The 27,899-nt window shown below is 39.1% G+C and overlaps 3 protein-coding genes across 8 annotated transcripts in view; 2 read left to right on the forward strand and 1 right to left on the reverse strand.

Annotated features, from left to right (window-relative positions):
• Window positions 1-8: 8 nt before the first annotated feature.
• Window positions 9-6,652, reverse strand: LOC102225688 (protein FAM169B-like). Of its 2 annotated transcripts, none has more exons than XM_023344832.1 (8): window positions 6,292-6,652; window positions 6,013-6,145; window positions 4,779-4,881; window positions 4,611-4,696; window positions 3,981-4,146; window positions 3,222-3,404; window positions 1,897-2,027; window positions 9-953 (listed from the first exon to the last, which is right to left on the reverse strand). In XM_023344832.1, the coding sequence occupies exons 1-8, from the start codon at window positions 6,312-6,314 to the stop codon at window positions 900-902; spliced, it is 879 nt and encodes a 292-aa protein (XP_023200600.1). In that variant the 5' UTR covers window positions 6,315-6,652; the 3' UTR covers window positions 9-899. The 2 variants fall into 2 exon arrangements, with proteins under 2 accessions (XP_023200600.1, XP_023200607.1); XM_023344839.1 differs by having other exon boundaries at window positions 6,467-6,651.
• ldhd (lactate dehydrogenase D) lies at window positions 6,098-11,972 on the forward strand. Of its 5 annotated transcripts, none has more exons than XM_023344791.1 (12): window positions 6,098-6,174; window positions 7,138-7,237; window positions 7,818-7,930; window positions 8,049-8,190; window positions 8,396-8,537; window positions 8,668-8,827; window positions 8,903-9,102; window positions 9,246-9,374; window positions 9,597-9,724; window positions 10,748-10,838; window positions 11,169-11,280; window positions 11,413-11,972. In XM_023344791.1, the coding sequence occupies exons 2-12, from the start codon at window positions 7,145-7,147 to the stop codon at window positions 11,591-11,593; spliced, it is 1,491 nt and encodes a 496-aa protein (XP_023200559.1). In that variant the 5' UTR covers window positions 6,098-6,174; window positions 7,138-7,144; the 3' UTR covers window positions 11,594-11,972. The 5 variants fall into 5 exon arrangements, with proteins under 5 accessions (XP_023200559.1, XP_023200565.1, XP_023200538.1 ...); XM_023344797.1 differs by having other exon boundaries at window positions 10,793-10,838; XM_023344770.1 differs by having other exon boundaries at window positions 8,668-9,102.
• A 3,823-nt stretch (window positions 11,973-15,795) lies between these two features.
• Window positions 15,796-27,899, forward strand: part of znrf1 (zinc and ring finger 1) — a 49,796-nt gene continuing 37,692 nt past the window's right edge. Inside the window, exon 1 of the mRNA XM_005796249.2 lies at window positions 15,796-17,302. Within this exon, the coding sequence (XP_005796306.1) occupies window positions 16,909-17,302 (394 nt within the window). The 5' untranslated portion in view covers window positions 15,796-16,908. The remainder of the gene's footprint in view (window positions 17,303-27,899) is intronic.

The following is a 27,899-nucleotide window of genomic DNA, read 5'->3' on the forward strand; positions in this document are numbered from 1 at the left end:
AGCATGACTGAATAACAGGTTTTATTTAAGTGGATTTTAAATGCGTCATTACATCATGCAGTCCTGTATGTGATATTTTCCAAGGTACATTTTATACCTCGTCACTATTTATAGTGAAAAGTTATTAGAGAAACGGACACAGATTTGATGGATCCCAGGTACACTTAATACTACATAAATATGGGAACATAGGAAATCTATCTATCTATCTATCTATCTATCTATCTATCTATCTATCTATCTATCTATCTATCTATCTATCTATCTATCTATCTATCTATCTATCTATCTATCTATCTATCTATCTATCTATCTATCTATCTATCTATCTATCTATCTATCTATCTATCTGATGATATTTGAGTTGCCTTCACCAAAACAGGACATTTAAGGTAAAATAATTAAATATTCAGAAATACAAGAAACATAAGGAGAGAGGTAGGGGGTAAAATTACCACAGAATTAACAGAAAATGGAACAGGTGAACTCCAAAAAGCTGAAATGTTTTGCCTGTCTTGAGTAAGAAAGAAATTCAGAAACACAAAATCTGCACAGAGCAGCTTTTCTCATTTTGATATTTGAAAGCCTTTTCATGCGCCCCTCACACACAAGGAAAAGAACAGTTCTCGCTAGAGTGTGATGTTGTGCAATGAGCTAAGTTTGTGATTTTACTCGTTGATGGTATTCTGGCTCTTTTGGACCTTTTTTGCATCTCCTCTGGGCTTTCTATGCTTGACAAAGCTTCTTTCCATTTCAAACTTTCTTTTAAACGTTGGGACCTCCTGGGAGCTTTAAAACCCAGAATATCAGTGCGGACTGAAGAGCAACATCCTGTCCCATACAGCTCGCTGCTCGGGGAGTTATCTGGTTCACATCACAGAGCTGAGCAGAGGCCGTTATCAGGGGAGCGTTCGAGTTACAGGGCTGACTGGGGTCAGGACAGCTGGACTAGTCTGTGGGTGGACAGAAACAGCTTTAAAAACATATAATATGTTTTAATTCGATTTCTTGTTATTACAAACCACTCCCATCATTGTTCACATTCAGCTCATGCAATGTATACGTTTAAAAGCAGAGGGGTTTTCTATACTCATCAGTGGATTCCATGATGATAAACTCCATCTGACCGTTACTCATAATATTCCCAGTGATCTCAGAGTTCTTGTTCATTTGATTCCTGGAAGAACTTTTAAGAAGCCAAGATAACCTATATGTGCCTCTACTAGTACAGTATAATCTCAATGTAGAGTTTAGAAAAACCTAACTTGAGTACATTTGCTAAGGCATTATTGTGTTATACGCAATCCCTGGTGTCGAAGGCCATGGCTTCGTTATGGGTTAAACTGTAGAATCCCATTTACTTTGATCATATTATTTTAGAGAGAAATCGATCTTTGAGTATTTTATTTTATTTAATTTTTTTTTGCACAATTCCTCTATATCGTCCTTAGATCTGGGTCTCCTTTCTGCAAATCACCCCACCACAGGTTTCTATAAGGTTTATGTCTGGGGACTGAGATGGTCATGGAAGAAGGTTTCTAGCAACTAAACCAGTCAGTGTCGATGTAGATGTCTGCTTTGGTTCACTGTTCTGCTGAAGAACCCAGAGAGGCCACCAGAGTTTCATTAAAAGACAAACTCCCTGAAAACTTTGATGTTTGACTCTTTAAAAATGTTGAGTGTAGTTTTGGTTCTGAAATAAAACTATTTATTTTAGGTCTCATTGCACCAGGGGTGTCAATAAGCTTGGAGCAAGCTGTACTTGTAGAGCACTGATTTTCCTGCTTCAGTAATTGTGCGGACTAATGTATGTACTTATTTTGTTTTTACTGTTTTTGTTTTCTTGTAAGTCCATGATAAGAAACAATGTGCTCTGAGAGAAAAAGGGCCATTCACCTGCTCAGACGCGTAGCGACCAAGTTGGATGTTGAGCCAGATGTTTCTTCTCTGAGTCCACCCTCCTGAAGCCTCCACCTCATACAGACGCGCCCGATGTTCCTCATGCTGCTGCAGGAACTTCCTGATTACTAAATATAGTGTTAAAAAGAAAAAAAATTTTTTATAAACTTCAACATTCTGCATGAGACTCTAAAAACATTTAGTTTTATAATTTGTTGTTTTACTTTTTCTTTAAAGTCTTTTTTATACACGCCTCGCTCAGGGGGTAAGCATGTTCCCTGCAGGTTTTCCAGTTAAATAACCTGACCATCTATTCTAGGGGTTTGCTCCCTTCTGACCTCATCACTCTGCAGAATTGTCCACACATGCAGGTTTGATTACAATAATAAGGCAGGAGTTACTGGAAACTGCTACAAATGCATGCTGGATTACCCTGGGATCCATTAAACAGACAGATGTGGGCAATTTTTCAAGCATGCATGACTGAATCTGCTTTATCTGCAGATAAAAAAACGAACCAAGCAGAAGGTGGGAGTCCAAGTCATTAAATTTACCGTGTTTTGCTTGATAGAGGTGTTAAACAGGGGGCATATTGAATCTGCCCCTGTGGTAAGAGTTGAAAGGAATAACAGTCAGAACTAATGAGTATTTAACAAACTGTCCCTTAAGGACGTTTCACCTGCCAGAAAACAACTGGAGGTGAAAGCAATGAACTGACTCAGCTCTCCACCTGGTCAGAGAGAGGCCGTTAAAATTTCTGTCTTTGTGCTACGAGCTATTAGCCATTAAGACATAAAATATTTAAAAAAATGCAACCGCAGTCTGACAGTGAATGACCGTCACTCTCCACTCTGGTCTCCAGGTATTTTTTAATAAGGGTGCCCATATGGGAAACTTTATGTTACATCCAAGCCAAATGTCACCGCATACAGTAAATGACAGATATCAAAAAGTGAGACATGAAGGGACAAAAAATTTATCACTTTATTAACAATTGTTCTATTTGTCAGCAGCCTGACTCCCAAGTGGTAACTAGAGTTGCCAGCTGTTCCTCATTCATGGATAATCGACATGGTGAAGAAAAAAAAAATGTTTGAAATGAAAAGTATGCAAATAGTTTATAGCGTTAATAGAGTTTCTCCCAGTGACAATAGCATGTCAGAACATTTCCAAGTAAAGCTGAATGTTGCCATTGCAATTATTACAGGTCTTCTGAAATATCCATTCTGTCTGCCTAATACGCCAACAAAACACAAAACATTCTTCCCCAACACAAAAAAGAATGCAAGGAAGGGGTTTAGATTTGAAATAAACACGCTGACCTGCCACCATGCCGGACGACAAGGGAGAGCTGACTCCGAGAAACTCCTCCGAGGAGAAGGAGGAGCAGAAGTCATGCAGGATCTGAAGGCCGAAGCCTCTCCTCCTGCATCTTCTCCTCACCAGCACAGTGTCCAGGACAGGCAGCAGGTAGCAGCGGCTGCTCCAGCTGTCACAGAGTCTGCCTGAAACAGCACAGGAAAGACTTTTTATTGTCTTTTGCTTGACCACAGGATGTTTCATTTCAGAGGAGCACTTCAAGTTTTTAGACGTTTTCCAGCTGAACAACAGCATTAAGGTTTAGATCAAGCATATTCAGTTGGAGTGGCTCAGTGAAGGTTCAGAATGAAATTTGACAACGTTTGAAAATTGATTTCCATGGTTACTCTGCATCCAATCTGGCTAAGCTTGAGCTATTCTGCAAAGAAGAATGGTCTGAAGTTGTAGTCGCCATTAAGTGCCACGCTGGTAGAGGCATACTTTCAAAATCTTACAGTTTTATTTACAGCAGAAGTGGGTTCAAAGTGTTGAATCAAAGAGACTAAATACAAATGCAGGCCAAACATATCAGATTTCCGTCTGAAGAAACTACCGAAAATCAGGAATCACTTTCCGTCCAACTGTGGCAGAGCACTGCTTACATGTCTTCTATTTGAACATTATAAACTTTAATAATAAATTCACAAGCTGAATCCTCCCTTCAGGTTTGCAGAAATTGTTTTGTTAATGGAAACTGACTGGTCTTCCCCAACTTGTCCCACCTTTGTGTTTGATGGTGTAGAAGCCGACCGCCTGTCCATCCTTCCACAGCACTTTGCAGGTTTCTGTGGGTGGATGCAGGGAGAACGACACCTCTCCATGTGACCCAGGCCCCTCCACCACCTGACTGAGCAGGAACACGATCAACCTCTCCATAATGGACTGCACCTGCAGACGACGTGCCGATTCAGTTTCTGATGTAAGTTGAACAACAATTTAACAGTTTAAAACGTGTTTTTTTTTTCTATTAGCAAATATTTTTTGATTTAATATGAATAAACAGAATGCATAGTTTAGACTATTTTAACTTCTGTAAAACCTGACTGACCTTTCACTCACATTGTTATCATTTTTGCTTTATGATACAATGTTCCATGATCATGAAGGAAAAATCAATTCAGATTTTGATTGGAGTGTTGAAAGAATCTGACTTTGCAACCCAGTTTTTAATCATAACATGCTCTTGGAGAAGCAACTCTGATGCAGATTATAGAGATGCTTCACTCACTGGAATGTGGAACGACCTCAATAGATATTGAAAGTGACAAATGTGTAGGAAGTCCTACATGCAATGTTCTTTCAGATCCAGTGAGAGATAATGTCTCACCAGATTCTAAAATTGTTTCACTTACCGGCTGCAAGCCACTTCTGGATTCACTGGAGGTCTGCAGCACGTCGTCCAATGGCCACCACTTCTTGTGCAAGTATAAAGCTAAGACTATAAGGTGAAAACAGAGAGGTAGGAGTTGGTCTGCGTCTGACATGGCGTTTTTGGTGAAAGACCGTGTTTGGTTCCAAACCCTGTGTTTGATCATGTGGAGGGTGAAGCGCCAGCACAGTACAGGCAGGATGTTCGTCCTCAAACAGCTGGAGCTGTCTGATGTTGGCTGGTGTTACAGCAATCTACACAAGAAAATGACAACAGTTTACAAACAATGTGTGAGTGGTGTTGCATTTTGTAAAAGGAGTAGAAGAGATGAAGCTCTGTCAATTATTTGTCTTTATATAATTATATTCTGCTGCAGCTCCTCTGGCCTTTCTGACAGTTCGGGATCCTTGAGGCATGGATCCAGCCTTCCTGTGTAGCAGCTGATAGATCAGCACTGCAGGATGGAGCCCAGTCATGCAACGTTTGAAACTTCCCCTTCATTTGGGATCCAGACTGTTTTCAAGTTATTTCATGGAACTAGTTTGGATTTCCTGCAGAGAAGTTAGAAGGCTCTGTGCATGTTGGACAGAATATTTTTTTCTCCCCAAAAATGACTTCATTGTAAATAACCCCCTTTTGTACTGTTGGAAACAAGATCCACCTGTGCATTAGGGATAAAGGCTCCCATCTGGAGCTCCTTTTGTTTCTGTTTCTTTGGTTTTTCAACGTGCAAATCCCATTTCCTTCAGCTGGACTTGTAGAGTTCACAATAGTAGTTTACTCTAGCTTTCTAGCTGGCCCAGGCTTTTACCATGTTTCACTTTTATAATCCTGGACATTTTGTTTGTCCTGCATATACATTTTAGACCTGTTAACCTTTTGTCACAGTCTGAGCGGACTTCTGGAAGAGGTTTTTGCAACAGCTTCAATTGTTTGAACCGACTGTTTTCTTGTTGCTGCCATAATTTCTGTCAATCAGTCAGATGTTGCAGTCTGCAAGTATTTCAGTCTAACAATGATTAAAAAAACGTAGTTTAACATAATTAATAATAACATTATTATTATTATTATTATTATTATTATTATTATTATTATTGTGCACAGATTTGAAAGGGGAAAATAAACAAGATAAAAATGTATAATAATAATTATTCAAAATGGTATATATTTTTATTGCTGATCATTTTTCATTATTGTTTCCTTGGTGTGTTTTCTTTTCTCACTCTCTTACCTTCAAATATTTGACGGTAACAAGTCCCAACGTTATAAAAGTAGGTAATTAATATATAATAAATGTGTACCTGGAATCAAAACAGTTCATTTATATAAATGTAAAAAAAAAAAAAAAAGCAGTTAATGACAAGAATAAGAAAGCGTTATCCAACCTCTTTTGGCGTCAGTAATGACCGAAACCACTCATTGCAGGAATTTGTTGCGTTCAGTGAAGCTAGGTAATTTTCAGATGCGGATGTCAGCTCGGTGTCGTCCACAGCTGGCAGATCGACAGGATACATAGCCCTTCCAGAGGACAAATAGGAAAGTCTCAGGTGGAGTGACACGAAAACTGATATTTAACCTGTCATAATACTTTGTGTCTTTACAAGTTTCAAAGATTGTAAGTCACTAATTGTAATGTCATTTTTGCGCTTCATGGTGTTTCTTACAAAAGTTTGTGATTTCGAGGCATTTTCTACAATAAACAGCTGCGCGTCTGATAATAGCGACGACAGTGCAAACAACACGTCACGACGTCATAACAGATGTCTTCAGCCAAAAACAGCGAATATTTATCACATATTCTGTAAGCTTTACAATGACATAATAATGCGTAAGCTCTACCTTTACAGTCTTGGGGTAAGCCTAACCTTTGATCCCACCTTTGCGTCAATCAACAGCGCCATCTACCGACAAAAAAAAAACAGAGTTTCTCATTTGGTGACCTGAAAAACATACAGGGAATAAAAGCAAATACTTTCCTTTTATTATTTTTTCATTAGAATTGAATAAATAAATAAATAAATAAATAAATAAATAAATAAATAAATAAATAAATAAATAAATAAATAAATAAATAAAAGGTCAACTCTATTTACTGCGAATAGAGTTGACCTTTAAACGAATTAAACGAAATGTACAACTGAGTTTTATTTAAAGAAAAACAACGTTTTCTGCATATACTTTTCCCACGAAGGTTTTCTCGAGATTACCTCAGGAAAACGACCGGGGAAAAGTATACTCGTAAAACGTCCGCTCTAGGCTTCCGTAACAATTACTGTACATATGTTTGTGCACGGAAAGCACACCATAAGAACATGGATTATGAATATAAACATGTTTTGCTTTAAGTAATTGTGCAGTAGGATTTTAAAAGATCAAATATAAAAAGTAATCAAGGCGACAGTCAAAGTCTGATTTGTGTTTATTTTATTTTGAAAAAACAAAAGCGGAAGCTCTTCTCTGTGTTGTTTATTATTATTATGAACTTAACGAATCAGGAACCGTGTTCACAGGTAAACAATGTGGCTTTATTTGACGCCGAGCCGCAGGCTGCTTTCTCTCCGGCGGAGTCTCATTCAGTATCGCAGCATAACATTAGAAAACAGCGCCAGGGTGAGTTGTATCTGTTTTATCTATTTTATTTTAGCCTTATTTCAGAAGGTCGTTTACAAAGTGAAACCAGGGGTATTAAAGGTTATTTCCCAAAGTCGGAGGAAGGTTGTATATTTAAATGTGAAATAAATGTGTAATTATTTAACTTAATATGCATTTAGTTTTAGTGTAAAAATGTAAAGAAAACACCTTAAGATATTCTCTCAATTTGCGCATTGTTTATTAATTATTTTTTGCTTTTATTTTTAGAATCTGTTATTCTGAAATAGAATAGACAGCTTGTTTATTTTTGTCATGACCTAACACGTTTTTCCTGGTCCGCCATTGTGATTGGGTTTAATATTAAGCACGTGACGTTGGCGCTGCATCAAATCATTGATGGTTCGGTGGTTCTGGCCTGCAGCCAAGAGTAGTTTATCCACAGCTTCGCTGATGTCCGTAAATTATTCTCAATGCTAGCAAAGTGAAATATATACGTAAATGTCAGGGACAACACTGACCAGTTAAAGAAAATAAAATAAAATAAACAGATATGGGCCTATTGAATGGAAACTATTAAATGTGTGTGTTATTTATTCAGAAAGCTGCTGTAGACAAGGTTATCTCTCCATTTAGAAGTATATGTGGAAAGGACAATGTCTCTCTGGGCGAAGCCATCAGAGAACAACATGGCAAAGATGAGTCTGTGCACAGGTCAGAAGTTCTCTGTTTACTACATCTTAAGAGCACTGCTGTAAAAATAAAATAAAATTGTGTGTTCTTTTCTGTAAACGGTGGACCATGATCTGAATCATGCATTACTTCTGTGCAGATGTCGACCCCCAGATGTGGTTGTGTTCCCACGCTGTGTGGAGGAGGTCAGTGCTCTAGCAAAAGTCTGTCATGACCACAACCTTCCCATCATCCCATTTGGCACTGGGACGGGCTTAGAGGGAGGGGTTGGTGCAGTGCAGGTGAGAGCATGTGTCAGTATTTGTCCCATGAATGCATCTCTGATAAAAAGTTCCTGTTTCCAGCAGCACGTCCAATCGGGTTTTGGTTTTAATCTTTAAATACATAACTGTTTTTGAAAACAAAAAATCCAGCATGTGCATTCTTATGTGAAAAAAAATCTTAAAAATATTTCTGTTATGTGTCTCTGTGATTCTTTTTTTTTAGGGTGGTGTTTGCTTCAGTTTGAGGAACATGGATCAGATCTTAAACCTTCACCCAGAGGACTTCGATGTGACCGTTGAGCCTGGTGTGACCCGGAAAGCCCTCAATGCCTACCTACGGGACACAGGCCTATGGTTCCCTGTGGGTCAGTCACACAGTCTCCCAGTTTATACTCCATGAATCACAGTTTACAGATTAAATGTTAACTTCTGTGCAGTTGTATCTGTGCAGTTAGTGGATTATTGTCCAGCTGTCTTCTTGGACGTTGACTTTAGATCCTGGAGCTGATGCTTCCCTCTGTGGCATGGCTGCCACCAGTGCTTCGGGAACAAACGCTGTGCGTTATGGCACTATGAGAGAAAACGTCATGAACCTAGAGGTGGTTTTGTCTAATGGAACAGTCATACATACAGCCGGGAAAGGCAGGCGTCCCAGGTACAGCGTCAACCATCACATACACTCTCTAGCCTTGCTTGTTGTAGTTTCATCATCTTATTATTCTGTTTTCAGGAAAACGTCTGCAGGATACAACTTGACAAACCTGTTTGTGGGTTCAGAGGGCACGTTGGGGATCATTACCAAGACCACGTTAAGGCTGTACGGCGTCCCAGAGGCCATGGTGTCGGCTGTCTGCTCTTTTCCTTCAGTCCAGGCCGCTGTAGACAGCACCGTGCAGATTCTGCAAACTGGAGTCCCTATTGCTCGTATCGGTGCGGACAAGTCAAATATCTTCTACTTGTTAAAAGTTGACATCTACAAAATATAAAGCAACTTCAATAAATTGGCAAAATGTAGAATATCACATTTGCATTCCTTTTCTCTCCCCATTTCCATTGTGTGTTTGTGCTTTCAGAGTTTCTGGATGATGTCATGATTGATGCGTGCAACAAGTTCAGCTCTCTGTCCTACCCCGTCACCCCAACTCTGTTCCTGGAGTTCCACGGGTCAGAACACAGCCTGGAAGAACAAGTCAGCACAGCTGGTGTGTGAGAGAGTGGTGAACGGGAACAATTTCTCTGACATTTACTGTTAGCGTCAAACGTGTTACACAGATCGGCTGTTGTGATTGTAAAGCTTAGACTACTTATTTTTTGATATTTGGGCAACAAATGAATAGAACCCAGCTAATGAAAATTACTTGATTAAAAATCAAGAGTCATGCTGAAAAATTAAACACTTACAGTCTCCATGTGTGTTTCTGCAGAGGAGATTACACAGAGTAATGAAGGGTCAGACTTTCAGTGGGCTCGAGACGCTGAAACAAGGAACCGTCTGTGGAAAGCTCGCCATGACGCCTGGTACGCTGCACAGGCACTGAGACCGGGCTGCAAGGTAAAACTAATCAGGACATTGAAACATGCAACATTACAAAAGTCAACCATATCGAGATGTGATGCATTTCCGACTATACCAAATCTTAGATCAATTTATAACCGATAGTCTCAAATATTGCTAACAGTATAATCATATTGTTAGAAATCATTGCCATTGTCATCGCTTGTCATAGTATGGCCCTTGATTTTTTAGTGTACTCAGTTTTTTTCCATCAAGTAAGATGGAGGCCAGTTACATATTATAGTAGTATATTTCTATCTAGCTTTGTATAGAACAGCAGTCAAACAATATACAATTAAAAGCTATATTAAAGTTTCTTTTTAACTTAATATATTAGTATTATCATTATACATTTTTCCTACTCACAAGGTAACTAGTGATTTTAAAGAAGGCATTTTCTCAAAATGTTTGCAGTGTAAGTGACTGAATAATTTCCTGAAATGGTAAAAATCACTTAACAAGTTTATACCAACTGTTATCAGTAATAGTACAATATATGTAAGACAGTTTTGGGTGACAAAAGTATCATCGAAATATTTCAAATTTTTTTACGATTTCACTGTTGATTCTTTCCATATGTCATCAAAGGGAAGTGAGAAAGAGGTTTTCTTGAAACCCTTTATGCTTACTCAGATTTATAGCAGAATTTTGATGAATTTATTTTGACGAAGAAAAAAAAACTATTACTATGATATAATAAAAGTTTTGTTTCCTAAAGTTATAAACAGTACTTGTCAGTTAAATATATATAATATTTGAGCCAAGTCAAACTTAAAGATGTGAAGGCCTGGTGAAGTAGAGACCAGGGTTTCCTCTTTTTTTTTCTTTTGTAGAATAACTCTGGTGTCTTATTGACTGCTGCTGTTCTTGCACATTATTTATCCAAATCAGAACTGCTCCCCTCTGTGTCTCCCTCTATTAATAGTTTAAATTTTAAAGATTGCAGCAGAGAGCTGCTTAGAGCCATTCAGATACAGTGACTTTATCTTTCTTGTATATGTGTGTGTGTGATTTTTGAAGGCTTACTCCACAGATGTGTGTGTCCCTCTGTCGCGACTTCCTCAGATTATCGTGGAGACAAAGAAGGACCTGCTTGAGAGCAGGCTGACAGGTGAGAGAAGGACATCGGAAAGAACTTCTGGTGTTTTCGAGGTTTTTAGCAAAACAAACCTCTAAGTGCATTCAACCTAGTTCAGTTTTATCACTTAGCAAACCAGCAGTGTACATACAAGACAATTGTTGACTGTGTTCTATGACTTTGTATTTTTTTGTATGTCTTTATGATGTAAAGCACCTTGAACTGCCTTGTTGCTGAAATGTGCTACACAAATAAACTTGATTGATTGATTGATTAACAAAGCCAACTAAAATAAAAATGAACACACATAAGACATCCACTGGGCCTTTTCTGCTTAATGGACATAAACACATCCCGTTTCAGGTCCTATTGCAGGTCATGTTGGTGATGGCAACTTCCACTGTCTGATGGTTGTGGATCCAAATGATCCAGACGAGCTGCACCAGGTCCATCTGTTCACAGAGAGGCTGGCCAGGTAACATTTCTCTGAGGGCTGAACCAAACCTGAACCAATGCCTGCTATCTGTGATTGTCTGACTTTCTGGCTGTGTTTCCTCTCTAGGTCATTGATATACGAAAATCTAATTTTCTCTTCGTTCTTCTGCAGGCGAGCGTTGGCCATGGATGGTACGTGTACAGGAGAGCATGGTGTGGGTTTAGGAAAGAGAGTGCTGCTGTGTGAGGAGGTGGGACCTCTGGCCATTCAGGTCATGAAGGGACTCAAGGATAGTTTGGACCCAAGGAACCTGATGAATCCTGGGAAAATCCTCCAAAGAGGAGAGTTATAAACTGAAGTCCCCTATAGAGGGTGAGAGTATGGCATAAGATTGGAGTAAAAAAATTCATTAGGTTGTCTGTGTAGTTGTGCATCAGAATTCAATGAAGAAAGTTTTAAGATTTATTGCCACTGTACTTTCTGTTGGTTGCCAGGGCACCTGGAAAACAGAAGAATACAAAAAATGTAGCTGCTGTTTTTGTTTTTAATTACTTGAAATGATAAAAATGTGACATCAAATAATGAGATTGTATTACTGTTGCTGAGGACATCCAGTTAAAGCCTTGTTGATGTTTGTAATATATTATTATGTTTTATTTCATTTGTAAAAGTGTTTCTAAAATGCTACAACAGAATTTGTTTGGTCTCACTAAAGCTTGAAGTTTCCGCAGTGTTTTTAGTTTTGCTGACTTTAAATTTTATGTAGTAATTTTATCCTTTGAATTATGTTTGTAAATAGGAAGCAAAAGTAAAACCCAAATATTACATCTATTATTTTTAAAACAATAAGAGGTTGATGCTTGTATATAAATGACAATTTTTCTTTTTCACTGATTAACTGGAAGGTAATAAATACTTTTGATTAGAATTTTCTCAAGAATGGCACCAAAAAGTGACTATTTGATTCATTAAATCCCAAACGTACATATGTGGTGTGAGTTGTTATTTCTGTTCATTTGAACAGAAATACATAATCATTAGTTTGATGATTATGTATTACAGCCACACCTAGAATGCATCTCACAGAAAATGTGAGAATTAGTCCACCTCCTGAAATGTACTGTGTCCACGTATTATACACTCTGTGTTTAAGATTGTTTTTGCAAGAGTTACTAAATCACTCGATCCTGGAAACTTAAAAAATGTCCAAAGTTCCCAACACAAGATACTAAAGACAAGGCGACATGAAAAAACCCCCCAACTATCTCTAGTTATAGACTTTGACAAAACTAATCACTCCATTATTGAGGCAGAATTTCATAGTCAAGATGTGAATATTTTTACTTGTTAATCACTAACAACAGAGATGCTGGAGTAAACACCAGTTAGCTGCAGTCTGTGTTAATGCAGAAACTCAGGAAAAGCTTTAGCTCAGGATGATCCACTTTTTGGAAGTCCGAATCCAAACCCAAGTGAAGCGTTTGTTGACACTGCAGTACTCTGTTCCACCAACTGGTGTCAGCATTTCTTCCATTTGTGACAAATTCCTTAAGTCCACCTGAAGACAGACATAATAAAAGCTTATTCTTGCTGTCGTGGTTACTTACTGGTTGGGTCAGCTGCTAAGTGGAGATTTGGAATGAGACAGTTTTCCTAAAACAAACAGTTTGAGCTTCTGGGCTGCTCTGAAAATCTTTGAAGAATATTGAATTTGTCTCTCAGTTTATAGACAGTTTGTTTTTATTACTGATATTGATTTGTAAAAGCTCCCAGCCCCTGTGCATCCAGACACAGATCACTGAATGATTTATCTTGAAGAAGCTCTGTCTTATAGATGCAAAATGCCCCTAAATGACCATAAAGTGGCACAAATTTATCCAACATGGACCCATGAGAAATAAATCACACAGAATCAGCCACAGAGAGATCAACTGTAGACACTCAATATCTCAAGTGGTTTAGAAACTCAGCTAGAAAATGCATTAAATCTTTGATAGAATATGGCACAGCTGCACGGTGGCATACTAGCACTGTTGTCTTCCATACAGCACCTCTCACTGTAACAGTAGTTTCAAGGTAGGCATTTTTAAACCCACTCATGCCTCATTGGTTTGAATGTTCACCTCTAATTTTATGTATTGCTTCCAAGCAGCCAGACTTTTATGTTTTGTTTTAAACAAGCATTGATCACAGGTTTTCCAGGCTAAATGAAGGACCTTCAAAGTGTTACTTTGGACTTGGACCACCCATCCTTGTGCCAGAGCTTTGCAGCATACTTACTGTGCAGCATGGGATTTAAAAATGAGGAAAGTGGAGGGCAAAGGAAGAAGGGCTGTGAAAAACAACTGCGCCAATCAGATGAACAGTATCTGATTTGCTTAAGTAACAGGGAAAATGCAGCTAGGCTGCTTCAGTATGCAAAGGTTTAATCAAGCAGCGCCAGAAGAGCAGCTTTTTCAGTGCTAAAATTCTGTTTTCTGTCTAACTATGTTATATTTGATGTTTTTTTGTACAAGAAGTAAAATCAAATTGAGTAACAAAGTGCCTAAACACACAACACTGGTTCAATATTTAAGGTTAGGAGCCTTTTTACATCTGAATAATTCATGTGTCGGAATAAGGTGGATTAAATAAACAAGGAAACCTTCCTCTGTAAATGTTCAGGGATTGAAAGAAAACCTTAGCATGACCTACTGAAAGTCAGAGAAAGCAGGTAATACTTTTTAAAAGATTGCAAGAATGTAACAGAGGGAGGATTTCTACACAACAAAGTTGCTATCTTTCTCTGGATGAATTTACGTTATTTATTTTCTGTCAGGCTCTTAAATTTACATGAGACCCACTTGAGCGGATTGTGTTTGGTTTATTTGAGTCTGCGAGTGTGATTACATACCTGAGCAGCAGAGAGTAGACCATTTATAGGCCTGCTGTCATTATAGCAGGACAGATTAACACCTTCTGCATGACAGTAAGGACTTTACAATAGCTTACCTTATTGGGGAGAAAGACCAGGACAACTGCAAGAGACCTGCAAGTAGTAAAACACTCAACCAAACATAGAAACCAGAAGACAGGATCAAATTCCTAATTTCAAACAAAACCTGCCAGCTGGATAATTAAGTAGGGTTAGAAAAGGGGAAAAAAAAGCAGTCACAAACATCTGTGTATTTTATTTGCATTGAAAAGATCAGCTTTACTGAAGCAGCTTCCAGCAGAGCACAAACCCAAACATACAACCAGAGTTACACTTGAATGTTTCAGACCAGTGTAGTTTCAGCACCTGGATTGGCCCGGTCTAAGTCCCAATCTAATTTAATTCAAGAATCTTTGGTGAGGCTTGAAAATGTATGTTCACAGACATTGTTGATTTTAAAAGAAGAAAATTGAAAATCTTGAGCTTTACATACCCCAAAGGACTTGTAAAGGGTCAGCAAGTTATTCACTTGGGTGTGGCTAGATACGAACACACACCAAACGTTTCAGATTTGTTGCAAGAGATTTTCAAAACCATAATTTTCTTTCCATTTTAAAAACACTCCACTTCATCTTTTATATCACAAAATTCAGATAAAATTCACTAAAATGTGTAAATATAACGTTAAAGAATGTGGACAAGTAAAGGGGTGTGAATATAATAAATAACTTTATGGCTTCAGCTGATAAAGTTAGCTGTTGTTTATCCGGTTTGTCCAAATGGTCAGTTTATTTTGCCGGAGATTTTCCTTTAACTTACTGATAAAATATTAAATTACATTAGTTTATACTGTTCTTATTGGATATATACAGTCTGTATGATATAAATAAGTCAATCAGTTTGTTGTTCCATCGACATGTTTCAGAGTTTTTGAAAGTCAATAATTATTCAAATATTAAAATAATTGTTAACCTTATGAAAGGTAAAAGTACTAGAATGGATGTTAGCCCATTAAGTTTATTAGTTTAAAATGAAACTCCACACATAGATGCTGGGGAAAGAAAAACTCAAAATATGCAAAATATGATCATAAATTTTATCACAGTTTCTCCATTAGACTCAGGTTTTGACTGAATTTTAACTGGGCCATTCCACCACATGAAGATACTCTGATTCAGATCATTCTGCTATGTGGTTGGTTCTTTGTTGCTCTGCTGGAAGTTAAATCGCCATTGTGGGCTCAAGTATTTTGACTCCTCTAAAAGGAGATTGACTTGTGTTTAGAATGACTCTGCCACCACATTTTGATTGTATTTGAGATGCTTTGGCATGACTTCAATTATGCCATTCATGCGGGAGAGCCCTCCAGAGTGGCCATAATAAAGCAATTCTGCAGAGAAGAGTGGGCCACATCACACTGAAGTAAAAGACGTATGACAGTCCCTGCTGCCAGGACTGGCACAACCTGTTAACAGATAGGAGGATTAGATAGTCCTCCCATCCCATTTGCTTCATATGAACATTTAAGTCTAGCAATAAGCAAAAAAGGGGATAGATATTACAAAAGAAAAATAAAAGTTCTTATTGGGATTTTTTTTTTATTGATAAACGACCAATAACAAAATAGATTTTTTATTTTTTTATTTTTATGGGGCCTCGTCTGTCCATCCCTTTGAGAACTGTGGCTCTTCTGAATTAGCCCTTGACTTAGCAGGAAGCTGTTTCAATTGGGGAAGTAGGTAATAAAAGCAATTCGCACATCTTTTCACACTTTCTTCTTCCAAACACTGGTACACAAGAACGTAGCCCAGTTCACCTTCAGGTGCCTGCCGGCCTCACCACACCTGTCGCAGGTTATCCTGAAATGCCTCCTGTCTGATCCAGCAGATGAGACCCCCCACACGTAGAAAAATCCAGGCCAATCCCATGTCGAGGAATTAAAACAAAGTGTTGCTGCACCGTCTCCCGGTCTGTCTGTGTTTATGATCCGAGCTTGCGCACTGAGCGCGTCCATTGTCTGGTCAGGAGCAGCAGCAGCAGCAGCAGCAGCAGCGTCGGCGGCGAGGAGCGGAGAGGAGCGCCCGATCTGAGCGCAGGGGAGCGGCTTCACTGTGACCCCGATCTCCGGGGAGGGGGGCAGGAGGAGGAGGAGAAGAAGTGTCCTCTGGTTGGAGCTCACCGGACCGGACCAGCGCTCGGTGACGACGTCATTTATTTCCAAGACAGACCATCTTTTATTTTTTTTTCCTGGCGATCAGACAGACAGCAACAGTTGTCACGATGTCTGAGATCAGATGAGTGGAGAGCGGCGGAGTAAAGACTGCGGCGCTCCTGTGATCCGGACCGGCCGGGGTGATTCAGCCGTCTGAAGCAGCTGGGACGGCGCGGGGGAGCGGCGTGCATCTGTTTAACCTTGCAGGGATTTGGTTCGGCTCGGCAGCCACCCCCTCCGGTTGTGTCGAGGTTATCTATTTTAATTATAATATATTCATTTGTCTGAGGGTGAGGTGAATCCAGACGTCAGGGCTGGCTCATGTTCCGCTCGACAGGGAAACGGGCTGTTGCGTCTGCAGAGAGTCAGAGCTGACGAGTCTGCTGAGACACACGGACAGACAGACAGACAGACAGGCAGGCAGGCCGAGAGACAGACAGGAACGAGTGGAGGGAAGGGGGGGCACAGCCTGTTTGGGCTTTCTCGACCCCTTTACGGATCGAGCCACCCAGAACCCCCACCCATTTCTCTCCCGCTTTGGATGGGGGGGAAGCAGAGCACGGCAGGGCGGCCCCGGGGTGCTTTTCCCGGCGTCTCTTCGGATGACAGCGCGGTGCCACCCTCGGCCCACTTTGGTCACTACCGGCCGAGCGGCACCATGGGCCTGCGGAGCCGCTCGGTGAGCTCCGTGGCCGGGATGGGCATCGAACACAGTCCCGCCGTGCCCTTCGGCTTCTACACCCCAAGAGGGACGGACTCGGACCGAGCCGGAGGAGGGTCTGGGGGCACTACGGCGGCCCCCCACGGAACCGGCTACCAGGACTCTGGGGGCGGCGGGCATCACACGGACGGGGTGCTCTATTTGGGGTCCCGGGGGTCGCTGGCTGACACCTTACCCCTGCACATTGCACCCCGCTGGTTCAGCGCGCACAGCGGTAAGATCTGCCGCACAAACACACATCTATTCACGCCGACACACAAACCCAGCTGGATTTATTACAAGGGTGGCTCCAAAAAGTTTTTAAAGGGGTGCCTAGATGGGGGTTCTCACATAATCTGTGAATGGCACGCAAACAATGATAGCTATAATATAATTATTAGAGTTGCCTCAATGTTATATTGATAAATAGTAAAAAATAATTAAAAATTAGAAAGTAAAAATTGCTGTCTTCAGGTTTGGGGAATGGGAATCAGTATTTTTGAAATATAAAGGAGAAAAAAGTGACATAGGCAGTAATAGATTAAAAATAAATAATTAAATAAAGACTTGTCTTAAGCTTATATTTGGCCTATATTTGTAAATAAAATAAAAAAAAAACATGTATATGATAGGGGATTGCTGGGCATGTGGCCATTCCCCCTACAACCTATTACAAGTAGAGGTCATGTACTGTATAACATGTTAAAATGCATGGCTAGATAGGGGTCATTTAGTTGCTCATCAAAAAGGAAAGTAATTTTATTATATTATCACAAACAAAAAAAATAACTAAATACAAATACTTTTATCATATGAAGGGGGATGAAGGATTGGCACAGAGAGCAGCAACAAAACAACAGGCCAAATTTTAAAAAAGTAACTCAACTTCCCTCCATCAAACTCATAGACATAAACAAATCTGCATTTAAAATGCAAATTACTTGATTACGCCATGGACTCTCTTGGCCCCCCTTGACTCCCAGCTCCCCTCCTTGGAGGCGCCAGATGCTTCCAAGCACCCACTCTTTATTTACCTGCTGCAGAATAACACTAACGCGGTGCCATTAATATTCACTGCATTAAAGGAAAGCTGAGGCACTGAGACATCTGCTTCTTCTTGCATCTGCTGGACACACACTGGGATGAAGTATATCCCAGTTTTCTCCTTCTGCAGATTTTGGCTGAAAATGAGACCAGTGTAACGCTGGTTATAGACGAGCTGTTTATAGGTCATATTGGATTCTAACCGTAAAGAGTGTGCTCCTCTCTTGACTGTCACCGCAGGACCATATGCATAGGTCATTCCTTGTTGTGTGAAATGACACTAATAAGCCTCTTGCCAAATCTGGTTGAGTCAATTAGCTTTGCGATTAGAGTGGAAGGAGGGCAGAGCGGGATGGAGGAGGGCGAGGCTGGAGAACCGAGGGTTGAGAGCGTTGTTCCCGCTCGCTAATCTTCAGCTCGCTTATCTCTCCAATATGTCTCTGTTTTTGAGTGAACACACCTGTGCAGACACGAATATAGGCCTGTACATGCACAGGGTAAACCTTAGCTGACCTTACTGGGAGATGGACCGCAGCTAAGCCTAAAATATAAAGTTCCTTGCAGAGGTATTTATACCCCTTGAACAGTTTTTCAAATTGTTCTACTGCAACCACAATCTTCAATTTACTGTATTTTGTTGCTCTGCATCTTATATGATTAATCAACAGAAAGTAGTGTACATGTGAAGTGGGTGGAAAATGCTGAAAAAGATTTAAAAAAATAAAAATTTGTATACCTGATGCATATGTCCTCTGCCACCTTTAATCTGATACTCCTAAATAAAAATTAAATGCAAACAACTTTCTTTAAAAGTCACGTAATTATTAAATAGAATAAACCTTTAGGTAATTTTTGTCTCATTATGAGTCCAGCTGTTCTGTGAAGGCCTCTGGGTTTGTCTGACAGCATTAATGAACAAACAGCTTCATGAAAACCAAGGAACACAGCGGCCAACTTAGTGACACATATATAGAGAAGTTTGTAGCAGAGTAAGTTTATAAAACAATATCCCTGGGTTTGAATATCTCACAGAGCTCTGTTCGATCCATCCTATGATGCAACACATTAATCAGAGAGCAGAGGTCCATAGTAAGACTGGAGAAGCTCCAGAGGAGTGGTAAAAAGAAATTCATTGTTGAAAGAAACCCATAAGAAGCTACATGCAGTAAACATGTGGATGAAGATAGTCTGTTAAGATGAGATAAGATTTGTTTTTTACACCTAAACTCTGTATGCCTGTACATTACCCTACACTTTTATCCCTGTGGATACACATGATGGTAGCAGTAGGTGCTACCTATTGCTATAAATTTGCTTAATGAAAAAAAAAAACAACACATTTTTTTATTTAAGTTTTTGTGCTGGGATGAGGTGGTTTTTTGATGGCATCAAAATTACCATATTTTACAAAACTGCAATGGAAACACTTTTTCGCCTCACATGAGCCATGTGATCAACAACCTGATGTTACTTCTGACGGAAAAGACAAAGAAGATGACAGGAAGTGGCAGGAGAAAGTGGCGACAGATGTTTTTTAGTGAAGTATCTATTCACGTGTGACTTTAACTTTGCTTCTTATTCAGTGGAAACAATGCCATTTTGACATTTTTATTCCAACATAAGTGGAAAATTGACAATGTTTTCACACATTTGTAGTGGAACTGCAATCAAGATGTGTGGTTGCTTTTTTCCAGAGACACAAGCTGGTCAGAACTGATGGCAAAATGGATGGAGCTAAGTGCAGTTCAGTTCTAAAGGAGAAACCTATTTGAGGCTGCATAACACTTGAAACTGAAGCAGAGATTCACACAAAACAACCAGCATCCAGATTTGGCTAGAAGATTCAGATCAGAGTATTTTCATGTGTTTGAAGTGTCTAGTCAAAGTCTGGGCCTAAATCCAGTTGAGAATCTGTCGCAAGACTCAAAAACTGATGCTTACAGACACTCTTCATCTAATCTGACTGAGCCTCAGATATTTTGTAAAGAAAAATGGGCAAAAATTTACATAGTTGCTAGAGAAATACTCCAAAATTACTGCAGTTGTATGTGAAACAAAAGGTAGATTCACAAGGTCAGATAAACATGCAAACCACATTATTTAGATTTTTATTTTTAGACCATTTTGAAGAGCATGTGTGAATTTTCTTACACTTCACATTTATTTTCCACTATTTACAGATCTGTCTTATAAAAGGCCATAAAAATACATTGAAGTTTGGAGTTTCCAACGATTGTGAAAAAATTTAAAAGGGAATAAATCTTGAATCAATACATTGTCTACAGTTTTTTATGTAATAAGAAAAAAAAGAAATAAAATCTCATCCAAATTAGTATCTATTGAGAAGAAGTTAACTTTATTTATTAGTATCTGGCACATAGCTGATCATTAAATAGATATAAACAATTTAATTTGGGGCCAACTAAACAACCAATACTGTCTAATAAAAACTAAATGAGCTCAATATGAACCAAAATAATGGTCATATGATGCAGAGTCCAGCTTCCATCGGTGGTGCAAATTTTCCAAGAAATTTGCATGTAATGATGTTATTTAGATCCACATGACTGTGGTTAAACGCTTGATTTTTATTATCCCTGCAAATGTGGCCGCCCTGCAGCTGGCTCCACTGCAATCAAATATCCTGAAATGCCCAGAATAAAGTAACCAAGCAACATTATGAACACCCTCTCCCTCCTCTCTCACATGCATGCAGCAGGTCAGGCCAGGTCCCCAGGCTCTCATTACCAAAGCCCTGACCGGCTCACAGCAGGATGATAGCAAGTCAGACGTCAACATCTCAGCTGTTTCTGCCCTTCTTACATTGGCTAGCAACTCTGATGTGCTTTCATATCTATGGAGGCAGATAACAACTCCAAAGCAGGGGAGGGAGTCGGTGGAAAACTGATGAAATTAAGAAAGGTGTGCATGTTCGATTGCAAAGCTGAACGAAGGGGCGACTAGCAAATAAATAAACTGCAGTAAGCAGCAGCGTGTTAATAGCTAAGTCGCTTCTTTGATTTACAGTTGGACAGCAGCCGAGGGCATTTGTGGATGAGCCCAGTTCCTGCAGAGTTCACCGGGTTAAACCTAAGACGTCTTAAGATCTTTTAATCCCACATAAAATGCAAAATAATACCCTTTTCTCCATCACACAGCACAAAGGATTACCGACAGTCCTGATGGGCCTAGGAGCTCGAGGTTCTTTAGAGCCTTCAAAACAAGACAACGATGCAAAACAGAAACACAGAGAAAAACAGGAGTAATCCAAAGGCACTAAAAACAGACACATATAGCTACAAGGGGATCCAAATGAAATGTAAAAAGAGACAGAAGGCTTACAAATTTAAAATTTAAAATCATGAAGCAAACAAGATAAATGTCCACAAGTAAACATAATTTGGGGAATCGAGATGAGAAAAAAAAAAATCACCTTTATGAAAGAAGAAATAATGTAGAATAGAGCCAGAACAACTATGGCCTTACACTATCTGTGATGATACCCAAAACAACAACTAATAGCAACTAATAATAAGAGTAATGATTATAGACCACTGGAAGATCCCCTGAGTTACAGACACAATTAACAACAAAGATTTACAGTAGTTTCAGAGAGATGCATCACATTGTATTAATTGCCATACCTATTTTGGTTATTTTGCATCTTATTTTACCTGGTTTTGCTTTTATTGTATTGTAACTCTGAGAGCTACTGGTGATTTTATATATTTGTTGCACTTTAGTCCACTATTGTTGTTTTAAATATAGAAAAAAAATACATTTTGACTTGACTTGATATGATTTGGAAAAAAAGTCCGAGCTGTCAAAGAAGTGAAAACAGCTGCGATGTAGTGTGATTGCTACATTTACAAGTTCACAAAAGGACTAGAACTAACTGCAGTTACTGTCAGTACAGTTTAAATTGAAGCATGTGATTGATTTAAAATGGCCTAGTAAAAGTATATATCTAATTAGTTGCAGTTTTCTGGCTGATTGCCGATTACCGATCTTTTAAAAAGCTTAGCCTGCCAATTCCGATTTTAGCCGATACCAGTTTCTTTGGTCTGAAATGTTGCTCAATATAGCAAGAAAGTTGTTGAGCTGGCAAGAGTGGGGTCACTATTGTTAATTGTAAATGTGCAGACATAACTTGGTGGGCCGATCTGCCAATCAAATCTTTCTCACCGAAGAGCAAAAGAGGACGGTGGTCGAATCATAGACCTTTGCCAAGCTAGATAAGATCGGTGGATAAGATCAGCTTCACATGTAAAAATCGGCCGATCTCCAAAAATTAAGGAAATCGGCACCGATAAATCAGCTGGCCGATAAATCGGTGCACTCCTATATCTAATCCTATTGTGGACAGACTAAAAAAATGGTTGTCCGATTGAATAGGGACTAACAACAATCCCTATTTAACTGGACTGAGCCTGAGTTGTTTTGCAAAGAGGAATTGGCAAACATTTCAGAAACTACATGTCCAAATCTGTTAAGCACACCTCAAAAGTCTTGATGCTGAGGGAACGTTAGACACTCTGTTCATATCCAAAGACTGAAATTAGAGAGATGTAGCACCCTGTGGATTATACAAAGTAGTGTAAAGTTTGACATGTTTTAGAGATGCTGCATGACATGTAAAAGAGCAAAAGTCCACTAGGATGACAAAGTGACGAGCATTGAGACTAGACGTGGACGACCAGTGGAGAAGGTGTGCAGGACTCACATTGTTCATCATAAAAGTGAGAAAAGTTCTGTTTGTAGTTGCCAGATACAATCTAAACAATCTCCAAAATGTCACAACGTTAAATCTGTTACAAATGATTTGCTTCTTCTCTGATGAGTTTTACCGCTTTTAATCCATCAAAACTTGAGCTGTGAACGCAAGCATGACCTTTTAGTTTAGTTATATCTAGTTCAGACAGTTTTTTTGGGGAACCTGGCTATAATTTTTTGCTTCAGTCGCAGGGTCCTCGTTTATTTCGCTGAGGCCACTGATGCGGCTCAGCAGCCTGCAGTTGCAAAAAGAAAAAAAAAAACTTCTGTGGCTTGTCTTGTAGCACCAAGTATGTCAACATGTCTTCATGGGTTTAAACAAATAATGAGGCTTGCATTTCTAATTCTACTGTTTCAAAATGAAACAGGTTAAAAACGTGCTTTACTTACTAAATTAAACGAAGATTAATTTTATGTAGGCAACTTTTGTTCCATCATTAAAAGCTCTCACAAAATCAGTCAACACATCAGGAGGAGAATTGTGCAGCTCCCTAGTCTGGGTCAAGTTCAGAAACTACATGTCTGATTATGTAGCACAGATGAAGGTGCTACATTCATCTGTTCAAAGAATTATTAAAATGAATAAAACACTATGAGAACGTCCATACATCAAACTTTTCAGGAAGAAGACGAAGTCCCTGAGACGAATGTGTTTGCGTTGTTCGGCTAAAGTTAGAAGAAGTGTGTTTTTATTCACAGAAAACTGAGACATGTAGCAACATAGCCAGAGAACACACTTACAATTAAAGTAAATGCAGGATAAAAAGCCAGATTACAGTTTACAAATCTGTTAATGGAGAAAGGCCCTTAATTTTAGCCACCATGTCCTGCGATCTAATTCAACTAAAAAAGAAATATTTGGCCATCATGGTCATTATTACACTTGGAGGAAATACCTGAGAACACCAACTGTGAAGAACGGGAGTGGCAGCATCATGTTGAGGGACTGGTGCACTCCCCAAAATAGATGGCATCGAATATATAGATAAAAACACTGAAATGTAACATCTAACAAAAACTTATATTGTGATACAGATGCAGCAAATCTAAAGTAAAGAGCAGCAAACTAAATTTGAACCGCTCTTGAGTTTTAACTTTTCAGTAATGAGGAGTTGTATTTTTTGACAGGGATAGAATAAAGTGATGAACTCTGGAAATTGACACCATCTTCCATGGTCAGTTTTCTTTTTCAAAAAACCTTTTCTGACTTGGCAATGATACAAATATTTTTTTTTAACCTTTCATGACCAATCTGCCAAACTGAAGTATATTGTTTTTGAAGTTATCTTCATCCTAGCATTTGTCTCTGTTGGACTCATGACAGGTTCAGATCCTACTTGAGTTTTCTCCCGTTGTAGATCCAGTAGGCACCAGTGCCCCGGTGACCCTGGTCAGGGTTAACCTGGACAGCTCTTTGCATCCGTTCGGCTTCATTTTGGTTTGAATTCCTACAGCAATCCCGTATGTATTGGTCTTCACATTCCCGTTTAGAAATATTTTTCTGTGCAAGAGTGTAAAGAAAACACATTTAGACATGTTTTCATCTAAAGAGACATAGCCAAGAAGAAACACACAGACTTTGACCTTCACATGTATTCACTTAGTGGTTGTTGGCGATTATAGAGAAATCCTGTGGTTGACATAGTTACAGTTATAGTTATTTGCTCACCCGAACAAAAAGCACAGTTCAGCCCACATCCTGTTTCTCACACTTGCTGTCTGTTTGGATGACTGCTTTATAAAATTACAATGATCCTTAGGCGAAAATTACAAGTATTGTGGTGCTAAATTTACAAATCCAGCATATTTAAGACACATGTGTAACTGTAGCTGTCTTCTGCCATAAATACACACATAATCATTTAGACCAGATTTTTTTTCTTGCTTTTTCCTCTCATCTTTATCCATGATTCAGTTGCATATTTACACACAAAATGTTTGATTTGGGGGAATTCCAGAGCTCTGCAGCTTATTGCTTCCAGGAGACCAGCTCGAAAAAATGAAAAGATGTTTCCATTTAAAGACTATGAGAATCATGTGGCATTGCTCTGTTTTCATCCCCCTCCGCCCACTTCCACCGCCATGAATTAAAGACTTTTAACTGATATTCAAAATTTCAACCCACTGTGAGAAATCACCAAGCAATGTCTGACTTGATGTGTGGATGCTCCATGAAGAGTAGTCAGAATACGAAATTGTAAGAGGGATCTCGTTTATTTGAATCAAAGTTTGTTAGCGGTGCATGAGCCAAACCTGTTTAAAAGCATGAGTATAGATTACTGTGCTCTGCTATAACTTTGTTCCGTTTTTCCTTTTTTTTCCCACCCCAATAACATGTTTCTGATCAGAAACACTTTTTAATATTAGCCAGAGATGAAGAACAAATCATGATTCGTTTTATAAAGAGAACATAGATATTCAAACAAAAGAAAAAGTCATTATTTGCTGAAACAGATTGTCAGTAGAACATGTCATTTTGCACATTGCTAGTGCAAACAATTTTTATAAAAAATATTTTTTAACTTATTGTGTGACTATGTGTTTTTTAGACTGGTTCTTTATAACTTGTTGAAAACAGAGGGGCCAGTTCTCGAGAAATAACATCAGAGTACATTTTCTGCGGATTTACTTTGACCTAGCAAAGCATTTGAAATTGACTTTGTATTTATGAGAAACTTTCACTTGTCATGTTTTAGTCCTCCAAGTTGTTCTTTCTGCTATTTTTGTTGCAGTTTTTAGGTTTCTTTTAGAAGAAACAATTTGATACTTGAGGTACTAAATTACTGACATTTCACGAGTTAATGCTGATCAAAAACATTCTTGACATTTTGAAGCAACATTAACTCGGCTGTCAGCTCTGTAGTACGCAATATTTTGAATACTAGTGGAACTTTTCCACATTTTGACAGGCTACAATGAAGAACTTAAATGTATTTCACTGGTGGTTAACGTGATAGATTAACACAAGATACTGCATAATTGTCAAGTTAAAAAAAAAACTGCAAATCTAAAAATCTCTCCTTTCACACTGATACCAGCTCAGATCCACAGCTCTGACGGGCAGATATGTTGACAAGACAATTATTAGTTGCGCTGTGGACAAATCTGGCTTTTAAGGAAGAGTGCTATGATTGTTGAATTATTGAAATCCTGTTTACGGCTTGCCATGCAGCGTGACAGCAAACGTGGAAGAAGGTGCTCTGAAATAGATGAGACTGAAATAAGACTTTTTAATCTCTATGCAAACATCCAACTGGAGCCACAAGAGAATAATTTAATTCAAAACCTATCCATGTGTTTTAATGGCCCAGTTAAAGTCCAGATCAAAGCACAAAAGAGAATTTCACACAACCATCAACAACTTTTTGTTGATCTGCCACATGAAATCCCAGTAAAATAGATTGAAAATTTAGCTTTTCAATAAATACTTTTGTAAGGCACTGAACAACACACTTCAGCACCACATTTTCCTGAAGTATCAGTTCATATGAAATTTAGCTTTAGTATCAGAGCCACAGTGGAACAAATTCTCTCTCAGGCACCATAAACCAACCAGCTCACACACAAAAATACTTGTTTTATTCTCCGATGTGATTTCAGGAGAGAGCTGTATCTTTTCCTCTCGAATATTTTAAAAAAATGGCTCTTAATCAGACAGGCCACAGTTGTCTTCTCTCTGCTTGCTCTTAGACCGTTGTTGTGTTTGTGGGGACAAAGAGGGAACATGGGCGTGAGTAAGAGCACCAAATGATCTTCAGGAGAGAGAACAGATTCTCTTTTTAAGATGCCAGAGGTGCTGCGGAGGTTTCTGCTTGTCTTTGTGTGTGTCTGATGGACCTCTTTTCAGATGTTAAAAGACGCGGTCCGATGTTAATCACGACTCAAACCGCCGACAGCGCCGCAGCTGCATCAGTAATGCAGTTACCTGCCTTGCCTTGAGGGGTGCATCCTCTGCTAAACTCGCATGCAGAAAGCAGCAGCAGTAAAGACGCCTCCCATTTATCTTTGGACCAGTGCCGGTCGGAGGTCAAATGCACCACAACGGGCCGCATTAAATGACTGCAGCTTGGTACTGGAACCTAAGCAGATTTGAGGGGTTTTTACAACACTCATTCATGTTTCTACAACATCTCTGTGCCTCTGCTGACACAACATATGGCTGCTTGGACGAGGAGCGAGGAGCTGCAGTCTGCAGATGAGATCAGTAAAACAATCTTAATATAGCCGCAATAACAAAATAGAGCCATCAAGTAATTTTCTATTACGCCTGGAAGCTACAATTCCTATTTTCTCTGTCATTCACTGGCAAAGAGTTTTCTTGCGGTTGATCAACATGAAAGATTCCAACTTTAATTTAGCTGTTTTGGGAGTCATACTTTGTTCATGTGTGGCTGAGCTTTCTGTCAGAAGCCAGCATGAACATTTCTTCAAGTACAGTGCTTTGTGATAGATCAATGAAAAGCATACAATAACTAAGTGGAATGAAAAGAATGTTTGGTTTTCAAAATCTTTGATAAGCGTTTGTGTTCACTTTTTTGAGTCAGTGCTTTGTTGAATAGTCCTTTACTGCACTTATATTTGTCAGAAGTACGTGGTTTGTCTCCACCAGTTTTATACACCAACAGACTGAAGTTTTGATTCACTGTTCTTTGGAAAGTAGCTCTGTCTGAATAAAGAGTGTCAGTGAACATCGCTTTGCAAAATTCGCCACACATTCTCAAAGACATTCTTGTTTGGATTTTTCGGGCAGCAACTGTTTCACAATTTTCTGGTGTTACATGTAATAGTTATTATTACATGTAACTAGCTGGTTACATGTAATAGATTTGTGCTTACAGAAGTCTGTTTTGTATTTTCCAAAGCCAGGGCGCAACTCTGGGTGCCACATAAATGTGTTCTTATGTACTTTTATTTGCAATAAAGCCCTAAAATGAAGCAACGTAGCTATCTGTCTCTGGCTGTGGGAACCAGTCGTGTTTTCTAACATCTGACTTTTTCCTGCTTTGATTTAGTTC

The sequence above is a fragment of the Xiphophorus maculatus genome, chromosome 2 (genome assembly GCF_002775205.1).
Source record: "Xiphophorus maculatus strain JP 163 A chromosome 2, X_maculatus-5.0-male, whole genome shotgun sequence".
Classification (NCBI taxonomy): domain Eukaryota; kingdom Metazoa; phylum Chordata; class Actinopteri; order Cyprinodontiformes; family Poeciliidae; genus Xiphophorus; species Xiphophorus maculatus.